The sequence below is a fragment of the Melozone crissalis genome, unplaced genomic scaffold (assembly GCF_028551555.1).
Source record: "Melozone crissalis strain CALT ecotype California unplaced genomic scaffold, PUWL_Pcris_2 ptg000013l_1, whole genome shotgun sequence".
Taxonomy (NCBI): Eukaryota; Metazoa; Chordata; class Aves; order Passeriformes; family Passerellidae; genus Melozone; species Melozone crissalis.
Genome location: NW_026535791.1, coordinates 26771915 through 26795655, shown reverse-complemented (window position 1 = coordinate 26795655; position 23741 = coordinate 26771915). Strand labels below are relative to the sequence as shown.

The window sequence follows — 23741 nt, the reverse complement described above, 5'->3', positions numbered from 1 at the left end:
GTCTAGGCTGTATCCTTCCTCAGCTAGAATTTTTAGGCATGTTGCTTTCAGCCTGATGATTTGGCTGCCTCTGTTCTAGGTAGAACAACCGTAAAGTAGATTTAAAGCTACACAGGGGCCCACCCTGGAGAGATGCTATGGAATGGCTGTCGAGGGGGAAGCTTGAGAGAACAGGTAGTAGCTGTTGCTCTGCATCTGGATCTGTCCTAGGTCCTGAACTGTATAGTGTCTCTCTGACAATTTCAGAGCTGGAACTGAGATTGTAGGTGAAAAAGTTAATAGAGGATGCCAAACTGTAGAAGATGTAGTTAAGATTGTAAATGTCTAACTTCAGAAAATCCCACCACCAAACCAGTAAATAAAAATGTAAAACCAGCAATGAATAAAAGGTAACTCATGAGAGATTCTACACATTCTATAAAATTAGAAAGTGATTGTGATTCAGAAGTAGCTATGCTACTGCTGGAATGTTTCAGAGTTTTATTTAAAATTGTGAGAGATTCCTTTCTGTAAGAAACCTGAAGTAATTCTTGACCTTGTCTTTGTAGTTCAGCATTACGGGACATTTTTTTCCCCCACTCCTTTCTGGAAAAGGACTGGTTACTATGAGAGAATAGTGAAATTAGATGGTAATGATGTAAATGAGTTATGACTTAGGCTGAACTGAGACTGCTTAATTGTCAGAAGACACATTTTTCCTCAGACTTGCAAAAAAAATCAAGCAAATTGTGGAAAAAGAGAAAAATAAAACTCATTTTTCTGTAATGAAGATATGGAAAATAGCATTTAATTGCCATAAAGATCATTTAAAAAAATACCTCAGAAAGAGTTCTCTTTGTAGGATTTCATGGAACATGGTGGGAGTGTGATCATTGGCAGTGTTTAATATCTCTCCAGGGAAAAGAGATGTTGGGAATGCAGTGGAATTTAACTCGAATCATAGAACATGCTGTGTTGGAAGGGACCCTCAGGGATCCATGTCCACTTCCTGGCCCTGCACAGGACCATGCCCCAGAGTCACACCATGTGCCTGAGGGCATTGTCCAAACACTCCTTGAACTGTCAGGCTTGGTGCTGTGACCCCTTCCCTGGGGAGCCTGTTCCAGTGCTCAGCCACCCTTTTGGATGAACCACACTTTGAGCTTCGTGCCATTTCCTCAAGTCCTCTCCTGGTCTCCAGAGTGAAGAGATGTGTACCTGCCCCTCCTCTTCCCCTCATGAGGAAGTTGTAACTGCAGTGAGGTCTCCCCTTGGTCTCCTCCAGGCTGAATAGTGACCTCAGCTGCTCCTCATGCAGCTTCCCCTCCAGACCCTTCACCATGGTCCTGGCCCTCCTTTGGATGCTGACAGCTTAATGTCTTTACATTGTGGTGCCCAAAACTGCCCCCCAGCACTTGCAGTGAGGCCACCCCAGTGCAGAGCAGGGCAGGACAATCCCCTCCCTTGCCTGGCTGGTGATGCTGTGCCTGATGCTCCCCAGGACAGGGTTGGCCCTCCTGGTTGTCAGGGCACTGCTGACACACAATCAGCCTGTTATTGACCAGGACCCTTGGTTCTTTGATAGACCAGGAAATGGAAATGCTGACCTTTTGGGGTTCTTTCCAGACACTCTTTTTACTGATTCTAGAGTACCTTCCATTTGACAAATTCTGTTTTTGTTTTCCAGGTGACATGCCCTGTGCACATGCTTTTTTAAAAAAGGTCTTGTTAAAGGTCCTGTATAGTGCCCATGTTGGTTCATCTGCACAGAGAAGCTCTTGATGGTTGCATATAAGCATGTTCTCTGTCATGCCCTTCTTAGTGTACCTGTGGGTGTTGGTTGTATGCAAGAAAGTGTGGATCAATTCAAGTGACTGGGTTGTCTTAATGCAGGCGTATATTTTAAGTGTGATAAGGTAGTTTTCATCCCTCATTCTCTTGTTAACTTTGTGTACTATTGTAGGTTTGATTATGCTGACTAATTCCCATAGAAATTCCTCCTATGCCTGATTTTGAGGTCTGTTTGCTGATCCAGATGGTGAACAGATGAAAAGCTCAGTATGTCTCTACTTGGAAGCATAATCAGAAACATGGCATGACACCAGGAGAAATGCAAAACTCAGAAAGAGGAAAAATACACTCTTTCCACAATACAGAAGCATGTTTATTGTACAGTCAAATTTTACTTTGTTTTATAAGCAAATGGTGAAGGTCACAGAACAGTTGAAATGAGAAGGGGCTTCTGGAGAATATTGAGTACTCAAAGTACGATCAACTGGAGCAGGTTGCTCTGAACATTGTCCAATTGTATTTTCAATATCTTCAAGGAAGGAGAATATGTAGCCTCTCAGGGCAACTTGTTCCAATCTTTGACCATTTGTACAGTTCTTAGGTGTAATTGGAACTTCCTGTATTAATTTTTTTTCCCCTCCATTGTCTGTTGGCATGTCAGTGGATATTGCTTAAAAGAATATGTTTCCATCATCTTTGCTCTCTCCCATCAGATGGAGGTGGAGGTATTCACATGGAGGCTATTCCACCCCCACCCTCCCAGGTTTTCTCTTTTCACAGCTAAACAATCTCTGCTTGCTTGGTTTCTCCTCATACAACAGAACCTCCAGCTCTTTAAGCATCTTAGTGGCCTTTCTCAGACTCCCTCTGGTAAACAAGTGTTTCTTGTTCTGGAGCACCCAGAGCTTGCGGTGGTATTCCAGATAGTGTTCCAAGTTGTGTGTATAACTTGAGTCTGCATTGGAGAGCTCTTCTGCACTCTTTCCTCTCCAGAGAACTGTATCCTGTGGATTCTTCAAAGATGACTGATGAGCAACAGGCTGTTCTTGCCTGGTGAGGTCTGTTCTTAGGAAGTCTAGGATTGTGATGCTGCCTTTGTCTTGCTCCCTTCTTTCAGGTTCCTGAACTTCACCTGCACTGCCACTGCATCCAGTAAATTGATGCTGTGATGAAACACCCTCAAACTTGATGATGACTACATGATAAGTGTATCGCTCATCACTACATGATGAGTGATCATAGCTTGTTGTTGTGGTCTCCTTGAGAATCTAAGCTTGGAATTTCACTTTGGGCTGTTCAGAAGCAAAATGCTTCTTGCATCTTGTCTAACCAAGTTGATCACTAGCAGCAGTAGTTCATCTCATGGAGGAAACAAAAGAATTGTTTGATACCACAAACCTGACTGTTTCATTTTCAATGTTTACTGAGTGGCTGCTGCCTCGTAAGCAAATTTCCACAAGCCCTTTAATCTTTAAGCTAAAGATGAGTGTTGAGTTAGCACTTGTGGAAACAGAGTAACAGAATGTATTTGTCGTTTGTCTGAACGCAGCAACTCTTGGCCAGACCTATCCTATCAACAGTATACTTCCTCCCAAAGATGGGTGCCCTTGAACTAGAGCAAGCGAGTTTAGACAAATGCACTGAGTTAAAGTCACTTGGAAGTCTTAAAAAATTGAGCATGTGTTAGCATGTGGTTTACTAAATTCACAAATTTTTCAGAAGTATACTCAAGATTCAACAGCAGAACTGTGTCTAATACTGTACTAGCTACTGTAGTCTTTGGTACCATGTTTCAGAAGCAAAGGTTTTAGGTCAGACAGCGCTTAAATAAGGCTTTTGTTGTTCCTTTCCTGCCTCAGCAGCAGAGACAAAACGTTTTTTCCACTCATTATACACGCACTTCGTATAACATATAGTCTAGAAGATCTTGTGGAAGTGTAACACTAACATAATGTTAGTCCATGTTGAGTAATTCAGTAACAGCATTGAGGGGAGGAGAATGCACTCTTCAAGTAAAGCTTCCCTCTCAAATTTAAGCTTATCAATTACAGTTCAAGGCTGTTGCACCTTAAGGGAAGATGCTCTGTTTGCATTTCTTCATCTCTTAAACAGTAAGAGCGATGGTGTTGAGACACTGAACAATGTTCTCCTAATAATGCATCAGATAGTCCAAGTACTAGCTGTTGCTGCTTCTGGTCTAGAACAAATAAACTAAAACATGCCTTTACTCCTCCTGCTACAGGTGCTACAAGCCTGATTGGAATTGCAATCATGTCATTTAAACAGCTGTTTCACCTATTTTAAATTGTCCAGCAACTGGTTATTACCCACCTTCCCCTTTCCCCTCCTTTTTTTATTTCTGCCTTTGATTTGAGACAATTATTTCATATTCCAAGGTTGAAGATTTTTGGTATTTATTTTATTCTCAACCGATTTTTCTGTAAAGGCTGTAATAGCACCGTTCACTCTTTCTTTGTTTCCATTTGCTACAAGTAATTTTTTTGTCAAGGTGTCTTTACATTTGACATGCAATTGCTTGTGGTCCAGTTCAAAATTTGGTCTCCAGTGTTACAAAGTTTTGAAGCAGTTTGCAGAAAGCCTGCCTGAGATTTGCTGAAAATGAGTGTTTGTTTTCTGTGAGCTAAATGGTATCAACAACTGAGTTAGAAGTTGAAGGCTAAGGACCTTTTGCCAGCAGAAGCCAATTGTCAGCACAAAGCACCAAGACCTTTACAAATGACACCTAGCAGCAGCTTACAGTTGTTAACCAGCTATATGATTAATAATTTAGCTAAAAAATCCAACTGAGCCATATCACATCTTGTTAATCTTCAAATAGTAGAGGAGTTGTGGTTATAATTAACATATGGTTTCCAACAGGAAATTACTCATAATCTGCTTAACATTGTTTTTCATGAATATATTTACCCATGTTTTTCTGAATATTAAAACATCTCAGTGTTTTGGTATATTGTTTTAGTGTCTTTTTTTCTGAATATTAAAACCATCTTAGTGTTATGGTATATAACAGTAGATCAGTGAAGGATCATATGTATCTTTGTTACATGCAGATACATTGTGAATACATTAGTGTTATGCATAGTTATTGTAGGTTGCACAGAGCTATATAAAATTAGTGTGATTAGGTATTTTTTATTAATTAATTGTTTACTTGTTTTGGAGATTTATTTGGAAATGGAAGAAAGTATACTTCCCAACTCCTTGAGGTTTCATTTTTAGAAAATACGGGGACATAGTTGTGGATTCTTACTATGGCATTTCTATCCCAAACTGTTTCCATGTAAAACTATTCAAGCTCAAAACTTGCTGAAGATAAAGATTGCCACAGTGGAGCAGTCAGACTGTGCTGCTGTTTGCAGCATCTTTAATGGTTGTTGTATGAATGAGGGAGATCTTAGCACCATCAGTAAACCCATTGCTGATCTTTCCTGTTTGCTAATTGGAAAAAACATTGTGTAGGTGTCATGACAAATGAAGGTAATCTGCCAAATGGCAGAGGTTTTGTTACTATGGAAATGAGCCCAGTCTTGGGGGGAGGGAAAAGGCTTAATTTGGGGGTTTTTCAGATGTATGCGTAAACATGAAGAAATACTTGCAAAAATTACAGGGATTGGTCCAGTGAAATATTTACAAGATGAAAAAATGTTTTTAATGTTTGCAGACTGTAACAAATTTGGAGAGTTTTCAGGGAATTTGGCAGGAAGGATTAAATTTGAAATGTCTTGGCAACTTGAATTAGTATCTTTTAAAACAAAAAGAAAAAAGCTATGTTTATCAAATTGTCTGTGTTAAGTCCAAATCATACTGTGTTTAAAAGACATAACTATTAGCACAGGTAGAAAAAGAGTATTAGAAGCTCAATTTTGAGGTTTGCAGGGAAATGTTTTCATGCTGACCTGGATTAAATAGGTCTGCTGTGCCATATTGCTGTGGAGCTGCCAAATAATACCTGGAATGCAGTTTAAATGTGACCTTGGAGGCCTATGAGACATTTCTTCTTCCTCTTCCTAACAGCAAACAACAAGTATTGTTTTCAGCTTTGGTCAACATGGTTTATGTGTGGTATTGACTGAGAGACAACAGCAAACAACAAGTATTGTTTTCCTAACAGCAAACAACAAGTATTGTTTTTGGCTTTGGTCAACATGGTTTATGTGTGGTATGGACTGGGAGAGCCCAGAAGATACTTTCATCAGGACTTTTAGACTGAAAGTTAGGGTGCAAGTTTCATAAATGGTCATTAGGTCCAGAGCAGAAGATTGAGTGGCTACAGAGTGGAAAGGGCTGCACTGTTCTTCATGTTTGACAGCAGAATAAGAATTAACTGCACTAAATGATAATAAGGAAACATGTCTAATTAAAGAAAAACCAAATAGTGACGCTATGGAGTTCAGTTGCTGAAATTTGAGCAGTAAAGGTTATATGGAGTTTTTTTTTCCATTGCTTCTTAAATAGCTTGTATACTGTTACCTATTGAAACTTTACTGTTGGGGGAACCTTGAGCAGTCATCTCCATTCTCTTTGTAAGCTTTAACTTTTTGGGGGTGGTGAGGGAATTACCGTCCACTGAACCAGTTCTTTTAACTCCAGGATAATGATGTTTGTTCCTTATAAGCAAAGTGGTCAGCTGGTTTGTTTCTGCAGGAAGTGTCTTGAGGAACATACCTTCCTCTTAATACAGGTCAAGAGGGGAAAAGTGGTGAATTCTCTAGGAGGCAGCTTTCTTGGCGTACTCTGCAGGAATTCTTTCTTTGAGCTTGTATTCTAGCTGCTGGCTGTTGGTCAGGCTTCAATTTTTCCAGCTTTTAACTGCTGGACCATGAGACTTCTATATTCTTGCAGTCTGAATGCTGTACAGGACAGTAACCACTATGTTTTAGAACCTCAGCATTTTTATTTGGAACAAAGTTGTTTGAATAAAGTATTAAGATTCTTCTGATTCTCAGTCTGTTACTGAAAATGCAACTTTTCACTGCCTGGGACTTTCAGATCTAATAGTTTTTTATTTTTCAACTAATCTGAACTGTAAACTATTTGAATAAAGTTTGTTGTACAGAGGAATATTAGTAGCTTTTGCTTGAAGTCCTTTGTAAGGTGAGCTGTAGGCTGCATAGGTAACATATGACTTTTTTCTTATTTTTGTAGAATTAATAATCTGAAAAAATAATAGGTTAAAAAACATGCATTTCAGAATAATCTCAGTGATGGTGACAAAACAGGCATGTGTGCATATGGTGTCTTTCTTGTATGATGTCTTTTTTATTTTTCCTGGGTAATAAAATGGAGGAGAAAAAGAATGTGGTAGGAATGAGGTGTGGGCAGGAGAGGATTAAATGAGCTTAGAGAAGTGTCTTAGCTGTAATGTAAAGGGATGAACATTAAGTCTATAAAGTGAGGATGGAAAAAGTCCAAACAAAAGGTAAAGAAACTGCAGTTTCTTCCATCAGCTGAATCTTCTGCTAGATGATACATTTTTGAAGCTTACTTTTTGTCTTGGAAGGCTTGAATCTTCGTGTGATAAAGACTTTACAAAGCAGTGTTCTGTACTAGCAGATTGTTTTACTGAGAATTGTCAATAATTCTGGCTTCTGGCATTGCTGTGGCACTGAAGAACTTGTAATAGAAACAATAGGGCAAGCCAATAGAAAGCTCAGGGACTTGTTTCTCTCCTAGCATATATTCTGCTTAAATTGATGAGAGTAAAGGCCCATAATTCAGTGGAACATTAGGAAAGCAGAATTTTAGGTGCTTGTACTGTGATTCATACTCTGAAATTCTACCTGCGATTATTCCCTTTGTCTATGAGAAAAAAAAATATACAGCGCTTCTGATGTTTTTTCCCCTCTGTGCTTATTACCATGAGGTACAGAAGGAAGTTTATTTATTTTGTTCTCATTGCTTTTTTTCTCTTTTTCAGAAGTAAGAAACTTTTTAGCAAGAAAAAGTTGAAAAGAAAACAGAAGACTAAATTGAAAGTAAAAACACGCAACAAGGTAAGCCTGTAACTAACTTGACAAAGTCCTGACTCAAAAATGGCAGTAACTTCAGTTGAGAGAAATGCAAGAACACCTAAATATGACTAACAATGTGTTTGTTTAGAGGAGTTAATAGTAGACCAGTATTGTCTGTTACTCTATCTTACATGACTGTGATACCAATAACCTTATTCAACTGTTTTTGGTGCTAATGTTCAACAGGAAATAATGTGAACACTGTTTTTAGTTCTCCAAGTGTAGCTAAACATGTTGGTCTTAGAGGTAAATTTTGAGATCTGCATCTAGCAGACAGAGACTAGTGCTGCAAAGAGTTTGCCGTGTTGGCTGAAGGAGAAAAGGAGCATTCTTAGGACTCCAAAGTTACCTCTGAAAATTCCTCCATAATGGAAAACGTAATAAATGATAACTAAGTGATTCTATTCCTGTTTTCTCCCCATATAACTCCTGCCTCCAATCACTTTAAATGCATGGGAACCACACAGTGAACTTAATAAAAATGTTTACATCTTTATTCTTGAGAGAGAATAAATTTATGCAGAAGCAGTGCTATTTTAAAATACTGCTGGGCTGCATTCTTTCTCTATTAGAGAGCTATTATTTCTCTATTTAAGCTACAGTCTTGGAATGATTTTCATGAGGGTGTGAAGGCTTGTAATCAGTAAAGAGAAAACTCAGTTTTGGAATGGTTCTGAAGGACAGAACCACTGAAATATCCAGTGTAAACACTTTCTAGTGAGCTGAATGCCCTCATAGTACAAATGCACTGTAGAACCACTTGGCCATCTTATCCTTATTTGCCAAACCTCATGTAGTTACTGTATCTCAAGACAGATGGCTTTGGGAGGATGAAGCAAACCCTCTATCTATTCATTTGGTATTGACTTTTTGGAGACCTACCAGATTATTCTGCTTATCTCAAGTAGTGCAGCTTCCGACTATGGTATAGAAAGAGCTTATCTTCATTTCTCTTCTCAGCACTGTACAGTAAAATGTTTGTGGTCCTAACTGAATTTCTCAGTCCTTTCTTCAGTTGCTATAAGAAGTTTTAGCTCTGTCCTCTCCATGACTTTATCAACCCACTGTCAACAAAGACAACCAAGTTAGAGATTTGAAGAAATATAGTTAGTTTGTGTGTTCTGTCTGGTGACAGAAACTTGTGCTTTTAAAATAAGATAACTCTGGCTTTGGTCATTGTTACACTATAAAGGGACCCTTGTCTGTCTGGTTGATGGGACCCTAGTTTTACTGCCAAGTAGAAAGCTAAATACAGAATGGCTGTTGACAAGCTTAGCAGTCAAATGTAGTTCTTAAATTTAGTTGTGTTAGGTAGATGGAGTGGCAGGATCCTTGACCAAGACAATATGAACATACTAAAGGCTAGTTCGTGTGAGTAGTTGTGGATATGGCACTAACTGATAATTTCCTCACCTCATCCCTATGGAAGGTTGTTCTCAAGATTTTTCTTGGGTTTAGGTCAGTTTCTACTTAAAGCATTGAGATTTACATCTTTGAAAGTCATAATGGGTTTTTGTGTGTCTATTACTGATGCTATTACCTAGGTAGTATCTGAGACTGACCAGGGATTGGCCATTAGAACATTGGTCTTCATTCTGAGTGACTTGGGTACAGAGGAGCACTCCAGCTTATTTCAGCATGTTAGCAAAAAATTGTGTGTTTGCTGAAAAACGTAGCAGAGAAGGGAAGGATAAAACCAGCTTCATATCTTGAGGTTATGAAACTGACAGGGTTGGATGATTTTGTTTATTGGTTTTTTTGTAGTTGTTTTTTTGTTGGAGGGTTTTTTTGGTTTTGTTTTGTTGTGTACTTTTCAATGCGTCCCAATGCTTACCGTGGCAGAATCAGCACAGTGGTTATTTTTGCACTGGAATGTCTGAAAATGGATGTGTCTATTGTCAGGAAAATGTGAGCTTCCATTTGGAATCTTTAAAATAGAGCGGTTGAAAAGTCTTTCACTGCTGGACTTTTGAGCAGTAGAGTTTGTGTGCATTGGTTTATTTTTTGAAGAAACGGGGTCTTTTAGTCTGAACAGAGATGGAAGCTTTCTCTTAATATATTTAGTAGAGGCAGAGAGGGTCTTAAAGGAGGAGTAAGATGAAGTAACCCAAAATTTTGTTATTTATATCCCCTGCTTAGTAAAAATGATTGAGTAATGGAAGAGGAGAGAAATTTAAAAGTGAAGCAATTGTTGGTCGACTGGAAGAAAATTATTTCCACCATTTAAGTATTAAATGTTAGAACATTTTAGGTATAATACTAATTAGTGTTTAAATAGCTCAGTAGTTTGAGTCTTATTCTATTTCTAAGGTGGGTCATGCTATGATCACTGGTCTTTGAACTATTGCTCATTTTTTGGTTTATGGTTTAGTATCTAATTTTTAAATGGAGGTACAAAAGTTTTCTATGTGGTGCAGTCTATTTTGGCTTTAGAAATTCACTGCTGACATAAGTGACTTTTAAATAGAAAACAAGTATCTGATTGTTAGACATGGGTGTAGCACCTTGGATTCCAGTCCCTACCTGCCTCCTCCCCACTTTTTTTTGTCTTTTGGCAGAGAATATCGCCAGAAAATTGTAAGGCCTTGTAACTTTTCCCAACTCTATGAATATTGCTGCTAACCTGCCCTTCCCCCTTCAGACACCCTGGATATTTCCCCCCTTTGCTGTTAATTCATGCAGGTGCTGCTTAGGACCCTTGGATTGAGAGAGACTTACACAGACAACCACAGTTCCTCATATTCTGTTTTCATAATGTTATTTGAAGAACACTGAAAAATTGGAGTCCACCAAACACAGCTTATACTGGAAATGATTGGTGTCTACCTGTTTAGTTTATGCAGAAGTTTTAAGCTATGACTTTTTTGGCTTTCTACAAATTGGAGTAATGAAACTTTAAGGGGAAGATTCATGTAGCAGACAAATTCATTGTAAGCTAATGAATAGATGTATAAAACGCATCGACCAGGATGAATATTGTCTCATTAAAAAGACACATAGGTTCTCAAATAATTTGGCGTTGTTTTCAGTGGCTTTTGTATTTGGTCTTTCAACCTCAAGAGGGCATCCCTTTCTAAGAGATCTTTTGACTGTCTAAAAAAGAATTGGCTGAGCTTCTCTTCTCAGTCTTACACATGGATTAGATCAGATGGTTATTATAACCTGACCCATCTTTAACAGCAGATTAACTTTCCTCTCTTAGATTATAGTCTATTTCCATCATATTTAAGAATAAGCCATTGCCACAGTCATCTGATTCAAGAGGAAGAAAACAAATAGGTTAGAAAATAAGCTATGTATGGGTTTCATCTTTAGGGAAAAGAGTTTCTTTATGTGTGAGATGTGCAAAGGAGACCAGAGGGTTTTGGTTTTTTGCACTGCTACCCTTGAGTGTACAGGAACATTACAAAATGCTAACTGAGAAGAGCAATTAGGAGTAGGTTGCTCTTATCTTTTGAACCAAACCTGTGCTGTTTACCTTCTCCTACATAATTCATTCTTCCAGTTAGCAGGGAGTAAGGGAGTATATGTTTACAAGGACAAGCCAGGCATCAGCGTGTGAGCATCTGCACTTTGATCTCTCCTTCATAAGAGTCTTCCCTTTCAGAAAATAAAAAGTAACACACAAGAAATAAAATATTCACGAATTAAAACTGTCTTCACCAATGATGGATATTTAAGTTTTACAATGTATGTTTCACCATATATCTTCATTTGATAAGGTGCACATTTAATTTTTGGTGACACCAAGTCAAACAGCAAAGATGATGATTCAGAACGTCCCACTGTGTTACAGTGTGGTGGTGTTCACAGGGGTCCCAGGACGAGGGAAGAGATGAGAATCTTGACTCCATGTTTCAGAAGGCTGATTTAATATTTTATGATATATATTATATTAAAAGAAAATTATATATTAAAAATATACTAAAAGAATAGAAGAAAGGATTTCATCAGAAGACTGGCAAGGAATAGAAAGGAATGATAATAAAATCTTGTGACTGACCAGAGAGTCCAAGACAGCTGGACTGTGATTGGTCATCAAGTAGAAACAATCCACGTTAGGCCAATCAAAGATGCACTGCATTCCTGTTGCCTTCCACAGCAGCAGATAATTATTGTTTGCATTTCATTTCTGAGACCTCTCAGCTTCTCAGGAGAAAAAATCCTAGCAAAGGATTTTTCAGAAAATATGTCTGTGACATTACAGCTCATATGAAAACTACTGAATCAAACAGCATAATTCTGTTTTCCAGTCTGTAAGCTCTCTTCTTTTTGACAGTGGTAGCAGTTTCATCTTGCAAGAAACCAGATGCTTTGGGAGGAAAGCTAGTATAGAAGCTATCATCTCATCTTGTGCCTAGGCACTCTGGAAGCTGAATGTTAGTCAAATGTAATGAGTGCTTTGGATTGCAATATTCCAGCAGCCATTAAGAATTGGGCATTCGAAAGCAGAGAAAGTGATTGCTGCTCTTCACCTTATTCCAAGTGTCATGTGACTCTCAGTACTCTTAACACCATGAAAACAGGCTGTAAGGTGTTGTTTCTTTCTGAAATAATTTATTGTATAGCTCAAGAGCAGTCTGTTTGGACTAATAATTATTCTGGTTCTGTGCAAAATCAATAAATTGCTTTACTGAGTTCTTAGAATTTGATTAACATTTTGGTTTAATATTCTGCCGGTTTTCTTGACAATGTAGAGGTATTGTGTGCCAACATGAAATGCAACATCATTAGAGAATTGTAAGTTAAAACAGACTTTATTACTTTAAAAAGAGAAGTACTGACTGAGGTTCTGTGGGTACAGATATCAAAATCTGAGTCCGCAGGAAGATCGTACAGATGATATCACGAGTCTCATAATATTGGGGAAGTTTTTATGATTGTGTAGAAGATATTCATTAGCTGCAGAAAAGTAAACTTTCAGGTGATGATGGGATGAGCTCAAATCCCAGTTTTCTGACTTGTTCAATGTATCTGATCTTAGTGAAGTTAGGAATCTGTTACCTGGAAACGAAGAACACTTGTTTCATATGGGAAAAAATTCTGATGTCTGTTTTGAATACTTTCCTCTACCACTGTTGAAGAAAAGAAAAAAACAACAAAAAAGCTGCTCACTGAATGATCACTTGCATAAGATGGGGTAGAAAGTTTTACTGGTTTCTTTTTTGTCATTGTCAGCTCAGTTCTTGCCTTATGTAAAGGAAATCTAAGAATGTGATGTTTGTAGAACCTGCTTATTATATGCATCCACAGACGTTTGTTTTGAAGAGCTAGCAACTATAAGTATTTTAGTTAAACCCCTTAGACTTGAGCAAATCCATCACAAATCACATCAGAGTTTTTTATCTTATGATGAAGTTTCATGAGGATGTTGTGCTGTACTGAGGTCTCTGTAGGCAGTTAGTGTATGCAAGTATTGTACTGTTCATGCACTGCTGTAGAAAAGCAAAACACTGAACACAGAGAATAGTTAAAGTGCTTACTGGTTAACAGTTGTAAAGTATTTGGAATAATGAGCTTATTTCTAAAAATTAGCCAGCTTGTTATTAGTAGGCAAGAAAACATACATTGATTTTTATCTAGCACTGTAATGTCTAAAATTATCTGTGCTGGTTTAACAGTTTGGCCAGTCTGTTTCAAATGAGACTGTATGAGCTACAGAACTTAGGCTCTTCAGGATCAAAGATTTAGCTGAGCTGACAAGAAAGAATTGGAATGGAAACTCTTCACAGAAGTTAAAATTACAATGTGTGATATTAACTAGATAAGTGAACTTTCAGATAGATATCTGGAGCCTCTGAAATGGCTTTCTCTTTCTGTAACTGTCTGTAAAAAACTTTAGTAAACTAAGTTTACTGAGGAATGTAACCTGTGCCATTCAGCTCAGCTAGCTTTAAAGCTGAAAGCTTGTACTGTACATTTGCCTTAACAGGAGCTGCAAAAATTTTTGAGGTAATGTGTATGGATACTTGATGAACAGAAGAGTTACATCTTAAAACCATTCAGTTTTATGGTGTCAAACTTCAAAGCATGTAGGAGCTCATTATCAGTGGGGTCAATCCAAATTTATTTTGATTGTTTGTTACTGGAATAACATATGAGGTTGTGCCTTGGGTTCTTGCACTGATTAATATTGTGGGATTTCTAACAAGAGCTTTACTATTTCAAAGATACTAATATTGAACAAAGACTAAACTTTGCTGTCTTTCAGTCCTTAATGGTACAAGTTCTGTTGAGTTAAAGAAAAATCCTGCCAAACCTGAGTATATGTAGGGAACTTTTTCCAGCTTTTTTCTTTTTCCTACTTCATTATATTTATATTTTTGTGCTTACTGCTACCACTGATGCAGGTGAGAAAAAATACTACACAATGTGTTTGATAAAATAGGTTGCATAGTAAAGCATTACTTCTTAATGTTCTAGCTTGCAATAACTTTAGTAATAATGGAAAGGAAAGATAGGCAAATACATACCAGTACAGTCAGAATAATATTATAGTCAAAAACAGGGAATATGTGAATGATTAAATATTTTCAAGTAATTTTGAATTTTTATGTTTTTTAACATACAGTGTTCAAAGGTCTTAGAGTCTTGTGTTGTTTGTGGTATTAATAAAAATGTATGTGCAGATACAAGTGGTTTTGATGTAGAAAATTGTGGCATCCATATTGTAGAAAAACAAATCACCCCATTAAAATATTACCCACTTCACTGGTTGTCAAATTCCTTTTACCTCTCCTCTGCTAGTTTAATGTTCTCCTTCCCATCACTGCTCTCAGTGATCTGTTTCAAATCACTGTAGTATAATTCACCATGTAATTTCATGCCAGATGAATGTGGCAGTGCACAGTATTAATACCCTATAAATAAAACAAAAAAAAACCAAAAAACCATAAAGCCTCCATTCTCACTGTGCCCTTCCTCCCCCTGTCCCTCAAGAATACAAGAATGAAACCAGAAATGACCTTGTGAAGTCAGTCATGACCCTGAGTCTGTCTGGCCTAATAATCCCCTGCATTTTGCCTTGCATGGTCAAGCAAATTTGTCCTGCACTCTTAACCTGGGCCTTCTCTCCTTGCATGATCTGTGTGTCCTCTGTCTACAGCAAGCTCTTACAGAGAATCGCTTCCTCCCATGTGCCTGAAATCCAGTTTTCAAAGCCTGTGCTGATACCAGCCTGGTCTTTGCTAGTACACAATCCAATGGAAAGTGTAACCCTGCCTGGGAGTTAATTGTTGTGGAGTTCTGATTTTTCAAGGCAGTCATACCTCCTCTCCCATCTTACTGTTTCAGACTGGGAAAGTACAGGGCAGATTTTTAAAAATTTTTTTTTTTAAATGTTTTCTTTTTACTATTATTTTTCCAAGTCCGGTGGCAGCCTCATGAAGGCTCCTTTGTGTCTTGGCAAGGCTGACAATAATATACCAGTAGTAGGTACCAAGCTGGGCCATGGTAGTGGGAGTTTCTCAGAACAATTTCCCAGCTCATACTTTGTGGCTCAGGGCTTCTGACAACAGAATGGTGTCTTGTTAAGTCACAGGCCTTGATTTCTTTATTTAGTAATTAGTCCATTAGATTATTATTCTCAAAACTATTCTCTGCAGCATCCTGACAGGAGTTTTTAAACTTGTCATCAGTTCTCATCTAATGAGAAAACAAGTGGATTTTTAAATTTCTGGTATATGTTTAACAAACATCTTAAATTTTTAGTATTTACCAGCAGGTTAAAACTAGAATAACAAGGCATGTATTTAAAAAATTCAATTATAATTAAAACCTTCGAAACAGACTGCTGTTGAGGAGATAGAGCTTGATTCTGCTATTCTTACCACTGTGGCACAGGTTTGGATCATTCTGTAGCCTGAGCTGCTGTCATTTTTAGTCCCGGTGTCCTCATCAAGTTATGAGAGGTAGAGGCTGAAGCTAGATGGAATCTATTGAAATGTCTTCTTCTTCCTTTCTTCCCTGCTTGAAGTAGACCTTCAGGTACTTCAGCAGGAAAATTGTCTCTAGTTTAGAAATAATTTGGTCTGTCAAAATTGAGACTGTTGAGATTATTTATATTTAGCAAAGCTTGAAACTTTACTAAACTAATAAACTAAAACTGATCTTGTTTTTCAGACTGAGAGCCTAGAGAGCACAATAACCATACCAGATATCAGATTACATAGCAATCCTTCAGCTTTTAATGTTTACTGCAATGTCCGCCATTGTGTGTTGGAGTGGCAGAAAAAGGAAGCGTCTGTGTCTTTGGCCTCGAAGAACAGTGTCCAGAGTGGGGATTCAGACAGTGATGAAGAGGAGGAGCCCAAAGAGCCACCTATTAAACTTCCAAAGGCAAGTAACTGATACCACCTAAAGTGTGCCATGTATGTTATCTAAGGTTGGTGTGTTCTTTTTGGGGATTAAAGAGCAACAGTACAATCCAGCTGCTTAGAACAGTGCTGTAGTTTTATTTGTAGTCCATCTAGTTCAGAATCATTTAATGAATTAGGATGATCTATGTACCTGCCCAATTAAAGTCAGTTAAATGTCTGGTAAACACTCAATTCTTTTCAAAGTGTTGGTACTTGAACACCTCCTGCCTCAAAAATCTACACAGAAATGATGCAAATAAGGCAGCTCTTATATCTCTGAGAGGCTACCAGCTCATAATGGTAAAGGGTGCTCTTTTTTGCTTTACCCTCCAAAAAGATTAAGTCTTTCTAATAATGGAAATAATTTGGTGGAATGGTTCCTAAGATGTTTTGCTGGGTTTGCATGTAATTGCAGCAACTGTCCGTTATTCTTTCCCTTTTTTGGCTTTAGTGCCCGTAGTGGTACTGACAGCTCCAGATTGTACTGCATGTTGAGATTTTGATGCTATAGTTGAACAGTTACAGTGGGTTTTTTACTATTGACTGCTTCTATGCTTTCAGTAGGATTAATGGTAGAAAGTCAGAAATAAAGGACTTACTGATTTTTTTTATTTTTTTCAATTTGTTGGTTCACTTGTTTTTTACTATGTATTACAAAACTCTGCATTTAGTTTTGTTCATTGCTACCTTATCAATGCTATGGAACGTGCTTTGTTTTGTTGTTCTTCTGAATCTAAAAAGGATATTCAGATTAACTTCCTTTGTATATATTTGGCCTAAAACCAATACAAATGCTGAATTAAAAAAGGTGGTTGCAGCTGTGGTTATGTAGAATATTTGAGTGACTTAGAAAATTAGGATTTTGTAGATGATTGCGTTTAGGTGTTGTTATCTGAGGGGTAAAGTTGGCACTCCAGAAAATAGTTGTGGTGAATTGTAGAGAAGCATAACCAAGTCAGCCAACTGAAATTTCATGACTGATGATTGCAATATGTGGTCACTGGAAATAAAGTCAGCATTGTTTATGAACTGCATTTGAGTACTTGTGGATTGTATTAAATGAATCAGCAAGTGCTTGTGGGTGCTTAATTTTAAGTAAAAGGCAATGTAGCTACTAGCATTTATGGAGGATGGAATGATGTTTTAAAACGATGTTGAAATTAAAAGAGCTTCCAAGCAGGATGAGATTTATCAGTGATATGGACAGAAGACCTGCATGTGGAAACCAAAGCATTGGTATTGTGTTGGACAGCTAATTACAAAGATGGTGGCTTAGAAAAAATGGTAGGGAAACTGTAGGTAATAAACTTCTCTCAAAATAGAAAATTGTTGAGATTTTTGTTGCATTCAGTACAGCAAATATAAAACTGGTGAAAATTAAGATGTTTTCCCACTGTTAATTTTTAGTAAAGTATCTACAAAATATCAAATTTGAGAATTTATGGTTCAAAATATGTTTAGATGCCTGATACAACCTCAGTATTTTTCATAACTATCTGGGTAATACAGGGTTGTTTAGGTCACTTGGAGGTAACAATTGGACTTGCGTTCATGCTTTTTAAAAAAACATCTGCTTGGAATTGTCTCACATATAGTAAAACTTCTAGGGACTGACTTGTAAATCTCTTGCTATCCTTGGTACAGGTGTCTGTCTCATGATAATGAACAATATTGTGTTTCTAAGGTTCACAATATTTACAAGACAAATTTCTTATAGCAATTGTTAGTTTATTAAAAAGGATACTGATGTATTTTGAGTTTGACAGTGAGGTGAAAGATGAGAAAAAGTGTGGCTAGAATTTCTGCTCTTACAGATTCTCCAGAGTGTAGTCCTTGGTGTGTTAGTGGTTTTTTGTTTAATTGAGAATAAGTTGAAAATATTCTACAATTTGGTAGATTAAGGTGACTTTGGGAGTTCTATTGAGGTATTTTTCTTTCAGATCTTAAATTTGAGGAAGTCAGGTTTGTTAGAGCCTTTAAGTAGAATGTATTTTGGAATCAGAAATTGTCCTATGCAATTTCTATAATAAGATTGAGAATAGTTGTTTTTAACATTAAGAGACAGACTTTGCTGCTCTTCAGATAGTAGCATAACAAAAAATTTGTGTTTTGGTTTTGTTCAGATAGTTTGGTAACTTGTTTTGCTAGCTTTATATTTTTGGTTTCTCAGGAAATACTTGCCTTTGTCAGACATACTTGTTTGCTACCTTATTTATTATCTTAGCTAGTGGTGAGGCATTCTCTCTACCTAAAATGGAGTAGGTCAGTTCTGTTGATAAGATTTGTAATTTGCAGAGTAAAGGAGAGGTATTTCCCACACCTTTCACACACAGACACAGAGACAGACAACAGCTCCCCCCCCCGGTGTTAAACTTAAGGCTGAGTAATGAATGATCCATAGAAGCCGTGTACTAAAAGAGATAAATACTGGAATAAAGTGATTAAGGTGGAGTAAACTGACTTAAATATTCTTTGTTCCTGCCCTGGCATACATTTTGTTAATAACCTTAAGCAAAAATTTAAATTTTTAAGTTGTAACAAAAAATAAAAGACAAATAATTACTTTCTTTAGGGACTGATTTTACACATTTTAAAATTCATTAGCATAATATTACCTTTGTAAATGTTCTCTTTTTTGTGTATGTATATAATATCAATTAATCAGAGTAGTGTGTAATTTTAATTGTAGAATTGTGGGGATAATGCTCACAATGAGAGGAAAGATAAAGGAAATAAAACAAGGGCATAGAGAAGACTTCAAGATGAAATCTTGAGAGGTTTTAGGAATTAGTTAGGAGTCACAGTGTCTGCATCCAGGCTAGAATTTTGGGTACCTTTTGTTAAGCAGTCTTAAACTTTTGTTCTGAAGTCTCAAAGGTGTTGCAAAGCGAATGGGAGAATGGTTAAACAGAGAGCATCAGTAAGAGCAGTCAGGCTGTGACACAAACTGAGGCAGTGCAGTGCTTGTTTTGGCTCAAAAACCTTTCAGAGAGTGGTAGAACAAGCTTAAGGTGTCTTGAAAAGAACTATTTGCTTATTCTATCCTTCAGAGTATGGTTTGGAGGAGAGAGGTAGAGAGATAGACATATATATGTGTGTGTGTGTATGTAAGATATACATACATGAGATAATACAGTGAATAGATCTATTTTATGAAGCCTACCCAATCTCTTGATTTCAGATATTTAAAAACCAACCCAAAACCTATGCAGAATTGATAACATCCCAGCAGAACTCTCTCTTATTGATTCCTGCTGTAGTGGAAGTTCACCAAACATTTTCCACTGTGTTAAATTCTCTACTTGCTCTAGCTGCCTCTGTCAGCTCCTAGATGAGGTCTTCTGTCTGAAGATTGTGAAGAATAAACTTAGTTGCTCTCAAAGACATTATAAATGAACAGGAAGGGCATTTATAAAAATGTGTTTTATTTTTTAGCCTTTAGGATGATGGTGAGTTTTAGATCCTGGAAAAATCATTATGTTGACAGGTTTTGTCACTGTAAATTCCATGCATGTGTTTCCCCCTACTCCATTGCTGATGTGAAATGTAAGGTGTAATTAGTAGGAAAATTGCTGTTGTGCTTTGAGGACTTGACTTGGTTATGTTTTTATCCTTCCTCCAATAAAAAGATAGATGGTAAAACAATTTCTGAAGGATGGGAATCAAATTAAAGGCCTGCAAAGACAGTTGCAAGGCATCCAGTAGAACTTAGAGCTGACTTCCAGAATATATGTTTTAAGCATGGGTGGCAGTTGCATTAATGATGTTATTTATTTTTGCATTTCTATATTTTTCCTTAGATTTTACTCAGGGATGAATCTCTGTTAAATACTCTATGGGGGCTCTGCTCCTGACCAAAAGACATAGGGAAGTTTTTAAGATATAGTTGCTTATTTGTAATGTGCTAACCCTCCTCTCTTTCATCTTCATAATTATTAAATACAGAGTTTGAGGAGGAAGTGCAAGGTAGCAGTCAGTGGAGAGAAGCATGACTGTAATCTCAGAATAGTCAGGAATTCTAAAAGGGAAAGTTAGAGATGGCTCTAACAGGGCTTTTAAATATGTTCTGTTAGTTGGCTTAATGCATGTCTTTTATGAGTACATGTGGAGTTTTAGTGACTAGCAATTAATCTTTGTTTTTGTCACGATATAAAAAATAATCTCAGACTTTGGAGGGGACAGTTCTAGAGCTGCCAGTATCAGCTGTCAAATGTATTGTTCAGGATGTGCAGCCAGGTTGCAAGACCGTTCTAGTTTGCAGGCTCACATTGATGAGCAAGGAAAAAGAAAACTGTCAAAGAGTGAACTGGATGGAAATTAGAAGGGCTCAGAGGTACAGGTTGCCTTTTGTTGTGCAGAAATTTTAAGCTTCCTTATTCTTTCAGGAAACTTAGTTTGCTTAGATATGCTCTTTTATGTAGTGTCTGACTTAGATGTAATATTTGTTGGTATAGTTGTATAGGTGGATTCTTGATTTTGATTCTGGTTTAACACTGTATCTTATATTACAAGTTTTATTTGAGTAATTGTCTTGTTCAGTGAACACTGGGATATGCTTTTGCGATGAAGATCTAAAAATATTATACTGACATCTGTTCTGAAAAATCTGTGCTTCTTTAGATCATTGAAGTTGGATTGTGTGAAGTCTTTGAATTGATAAAGGAGACGAGATTTTCTCATCCATCCTTGTGTCTCAGGAGCTTACAAGCCCTACTTAATGTGCTCCAAGGTCAGCAACCAGAAGGCCTGCAATCAGAGCCTCCTGAAGTCCTAGGTAATCTCATCTCTTACTGTATTTTTATTAACACACACCTGTTATTGTGTTGGACAGAAAAAAAGGGTTCTTGGCAAGTATTTGTGAGATAGTAACATGCTTGTTCTCAACTGACTGACTATTCTGGCCTGTTAGGTCCTTATGGTGCATGTATGGGGTACTTCCTCACTGAAACAAAGTAATGAACATCACAGCCTAAAAAATTTTACTTTCTTACTGAAACATAAAATACTTGGTCTTATTGGAAAAAATACAGTTTTAGGGTGAATTTATCTTGTAATCTGCTGTTGTGGTCTATAGCTTAGATGTTTAATTTTGTCATTTATGTGGAGCTGCTAAGCAGAGTGTCACAATTTTTGTTTTTATTTTCTCTGGCCATCCCAAAGTTTCCCTGAAAATTAATTTTCTTTTAAATGATATTGAAAATTAGAACTGAACTTCTGATGCCTTTGAGAGCATGATTGACTATATCCTTTAAGTTAAAATCCCTTTATCTTTTGTTTGTTGACCGAACTGCAGAGAAGTCTAGGCTGTAGCCTGAGTTCTCTAAAGACAATTTTTAAAAAGTCTTTAGACTTCATGTATTTTTTCATGTTTTCTGACTTAACAGTATTGCATTTCCAAAGATTGTAATGTGCTGCAGAAAACTTATTTTGTATTGATGCATGGAGTATTAAAAAGCTGCAAAGAAAACTTTTTGATTACTGCCCTAGTGATTAATTGTATCAGCTCTTGGGCAAATTTAGGTGGATTTCTGTTCACACCGGGATTGTTAGAGAAGTTCAGCCACCAAACTATCTTTGGAAAGAGGCATATGATGAAAATAATTTTCAAGCCTCAATTTGAAATGCTTGTTCCTATGAAGTGGGTTGTGCTTCAACGTGGGTAATGGTCATAAAGAGTAGACAAGTGATCTACACATCATTACCACAGTGATGGGGCAGATTGAATAGTGTCTACTATAATAACTCTTTCTGGCCCATTTTTTGTTAATGTGTTCCACTGTGACAGAAGGACTTGTAGTTGTTCTTCTTCAGCCATGGTGATTATCCAGACTTGATGTTTTCTGGTTGAAAAGAAGAAAAGTTAAGGATCATTCAGGTTCATTTAAGATGCTTTTCTGTCTGAAATTAGCTCTGAATATAATAGCTGAGGAAAGAGAGAATGTATTTTCCTTTTTAATTTCCCATTGATAGTGAAATTGTTTTGTATGATTTTGTGACTGATCTGTGCAATGGCTGTGTTTTATCTGCAGAATCCCTGTTCCAGCTGCTTTTGGAAATAACAGTCCGTAGCACGGGAATGAATGACAGCACGGGACAGTCCTTGACAGCGCTTTCCTGCGCTTGCCTCTTCAGTCTGGTGGCTGCCTGGGGAGAGACAGGAAGGACACTGCAAGCAATCTCTGCAATCCTCACCAATAATGGCAGCCATGCTTGTCAGACTATTCAGGTCTTGCACTAAAACTTCTCTGTCTGGGAATTTATGTAAATGAGTACTTCTCATGAGTTCTGAGATGTGTTGTTTAATTGTTACCTTTTTCTCCTTCTCACTATTTTTGAGATGAGTTGGTATTTCTTTGTCTTTCTTGAGTTAGAGTTAGAACAGAAAATACAACATTTTAAATAATTGTAATCCTTTTCACTCACTTTTTCTTTTACTGTTTAGGTGCCAACCATTTTAAACTCTCTTCAGCGGAGTGTACAGGCAGTTCTGGTGGGCAAAATCCAAATCCAGGACTGGTTCAGTAATGGGATAAAGAAGGCAGCCTTGATGCACAAATGGCCATTGAAAGAAATATCTGTAGATGAAGATGACCAGTGCCTACTTCAGAGTGATGGTTTTTTCCTCTATCTCTTATGTAAAGATGGACTTTACAAAATTGGTTCTGGATACAGTGGGACAGTGAGGGTAATGTGTCTGCTTCTTGTCTGATGAGTGATACTTAGTATTTTAATTTTTATGATGTCCTGTTTCCATGGACAATCTTATATAGCTTAGTAATCATCAGTTCTATTACAGTTTGTGTAAATTTTTCTGATAATTTCTATGACAACTTGACAACATTTTCTTAGAATTTTTACTTTGCAATATGGTTGAAGATATTGCTTAAATGGTAAATGATTATGTGTTGAGTTTTCACTCTGGTATTTGTTAAATGATGGAGATTTTTTGCTTTTCAGGGCCATATATACAATTCTACATCCCGCATCAAAAATAGAAAAGAAAAAAAGTCTTGGTTAGGTTATGCTCAGGTAAGTGAATACTTAAAATATAAAATGTGCAGCCCTCCTTATCTCTCATAAATAATTTAAGTAGACCCTGCCTTAGAGTAAGCTTACATGGATATTTTATTATTCCTTTGACTTTCTTCATAAAAAACAAAATTTTTGGTACTGACTTCTAAATTATGGGGGATGGTGGACCTGTAATCACAGGCCTGTGGAAAGGAATAGTGGAGTGTCTTTGCTTTGTGTTGTCACTGTAAAAAGACTTTTGCAAAATATATTTTAGCACATCAGTTCATGAACTGTATAATCAATTGATGTGTGGTTCTGATGTGTGTATGTGCATGTCAATGGATGTAAGAAAGTGTTGCTACAACAAACATGTAAAAAATATTTGAAATACCTGTTTATGAAAAGAAATTGACATGAAAACATCTGCAGTAAGATAAGGAAATGCTGTTTTTGTTGGGAAGGATTGAGCATATGTAAACCATGTGTAGCGATAATTTTTGACTTTGACATTGTGGAGTTAACTATATTTGTATGGTTTGTGTTTTTTAGGGTTAGTTTCTGCAATATC

General features: G+C 37.0%; 1 protein-coding gene across 9 annotated transcripts in view; it reads left to right on the top strand.

The window, feature by feature from the left end:
* The window catches only part of MYCBP2 (MYC binding protein 2), a 177521-nt gene that overhangs the window by 17927 nt on the left and 135853 nt on the right, over nt 1-23741 (top strand). For all 9 annotated transcript variants that reach the window (XM_054272161.1, XM_054272164.1, XM_054272156.1 and 6 more), the window contains exons 2-7: nt 7709-7784; nt 15924-16139; nt 20780-20933; nt 22189-22385; nt 22602-22844; nt 23117-23188. In XM_054272161.1, coding sequence (XP_054128136.1) covers nt 7709-7784; nt 15924-16139; nt 20780-20933; nt 22189-22385; nt 22602-22844; nt 23117-23188 — 958 coding nt within the window. The remainder of the gene's footprint in view (nt 1-7708; nt 7785-15923; nt 16140-20779; nt 20934-22188; nt 22386-22601; nt 22845-23116; nt 23189-23741) is intronic.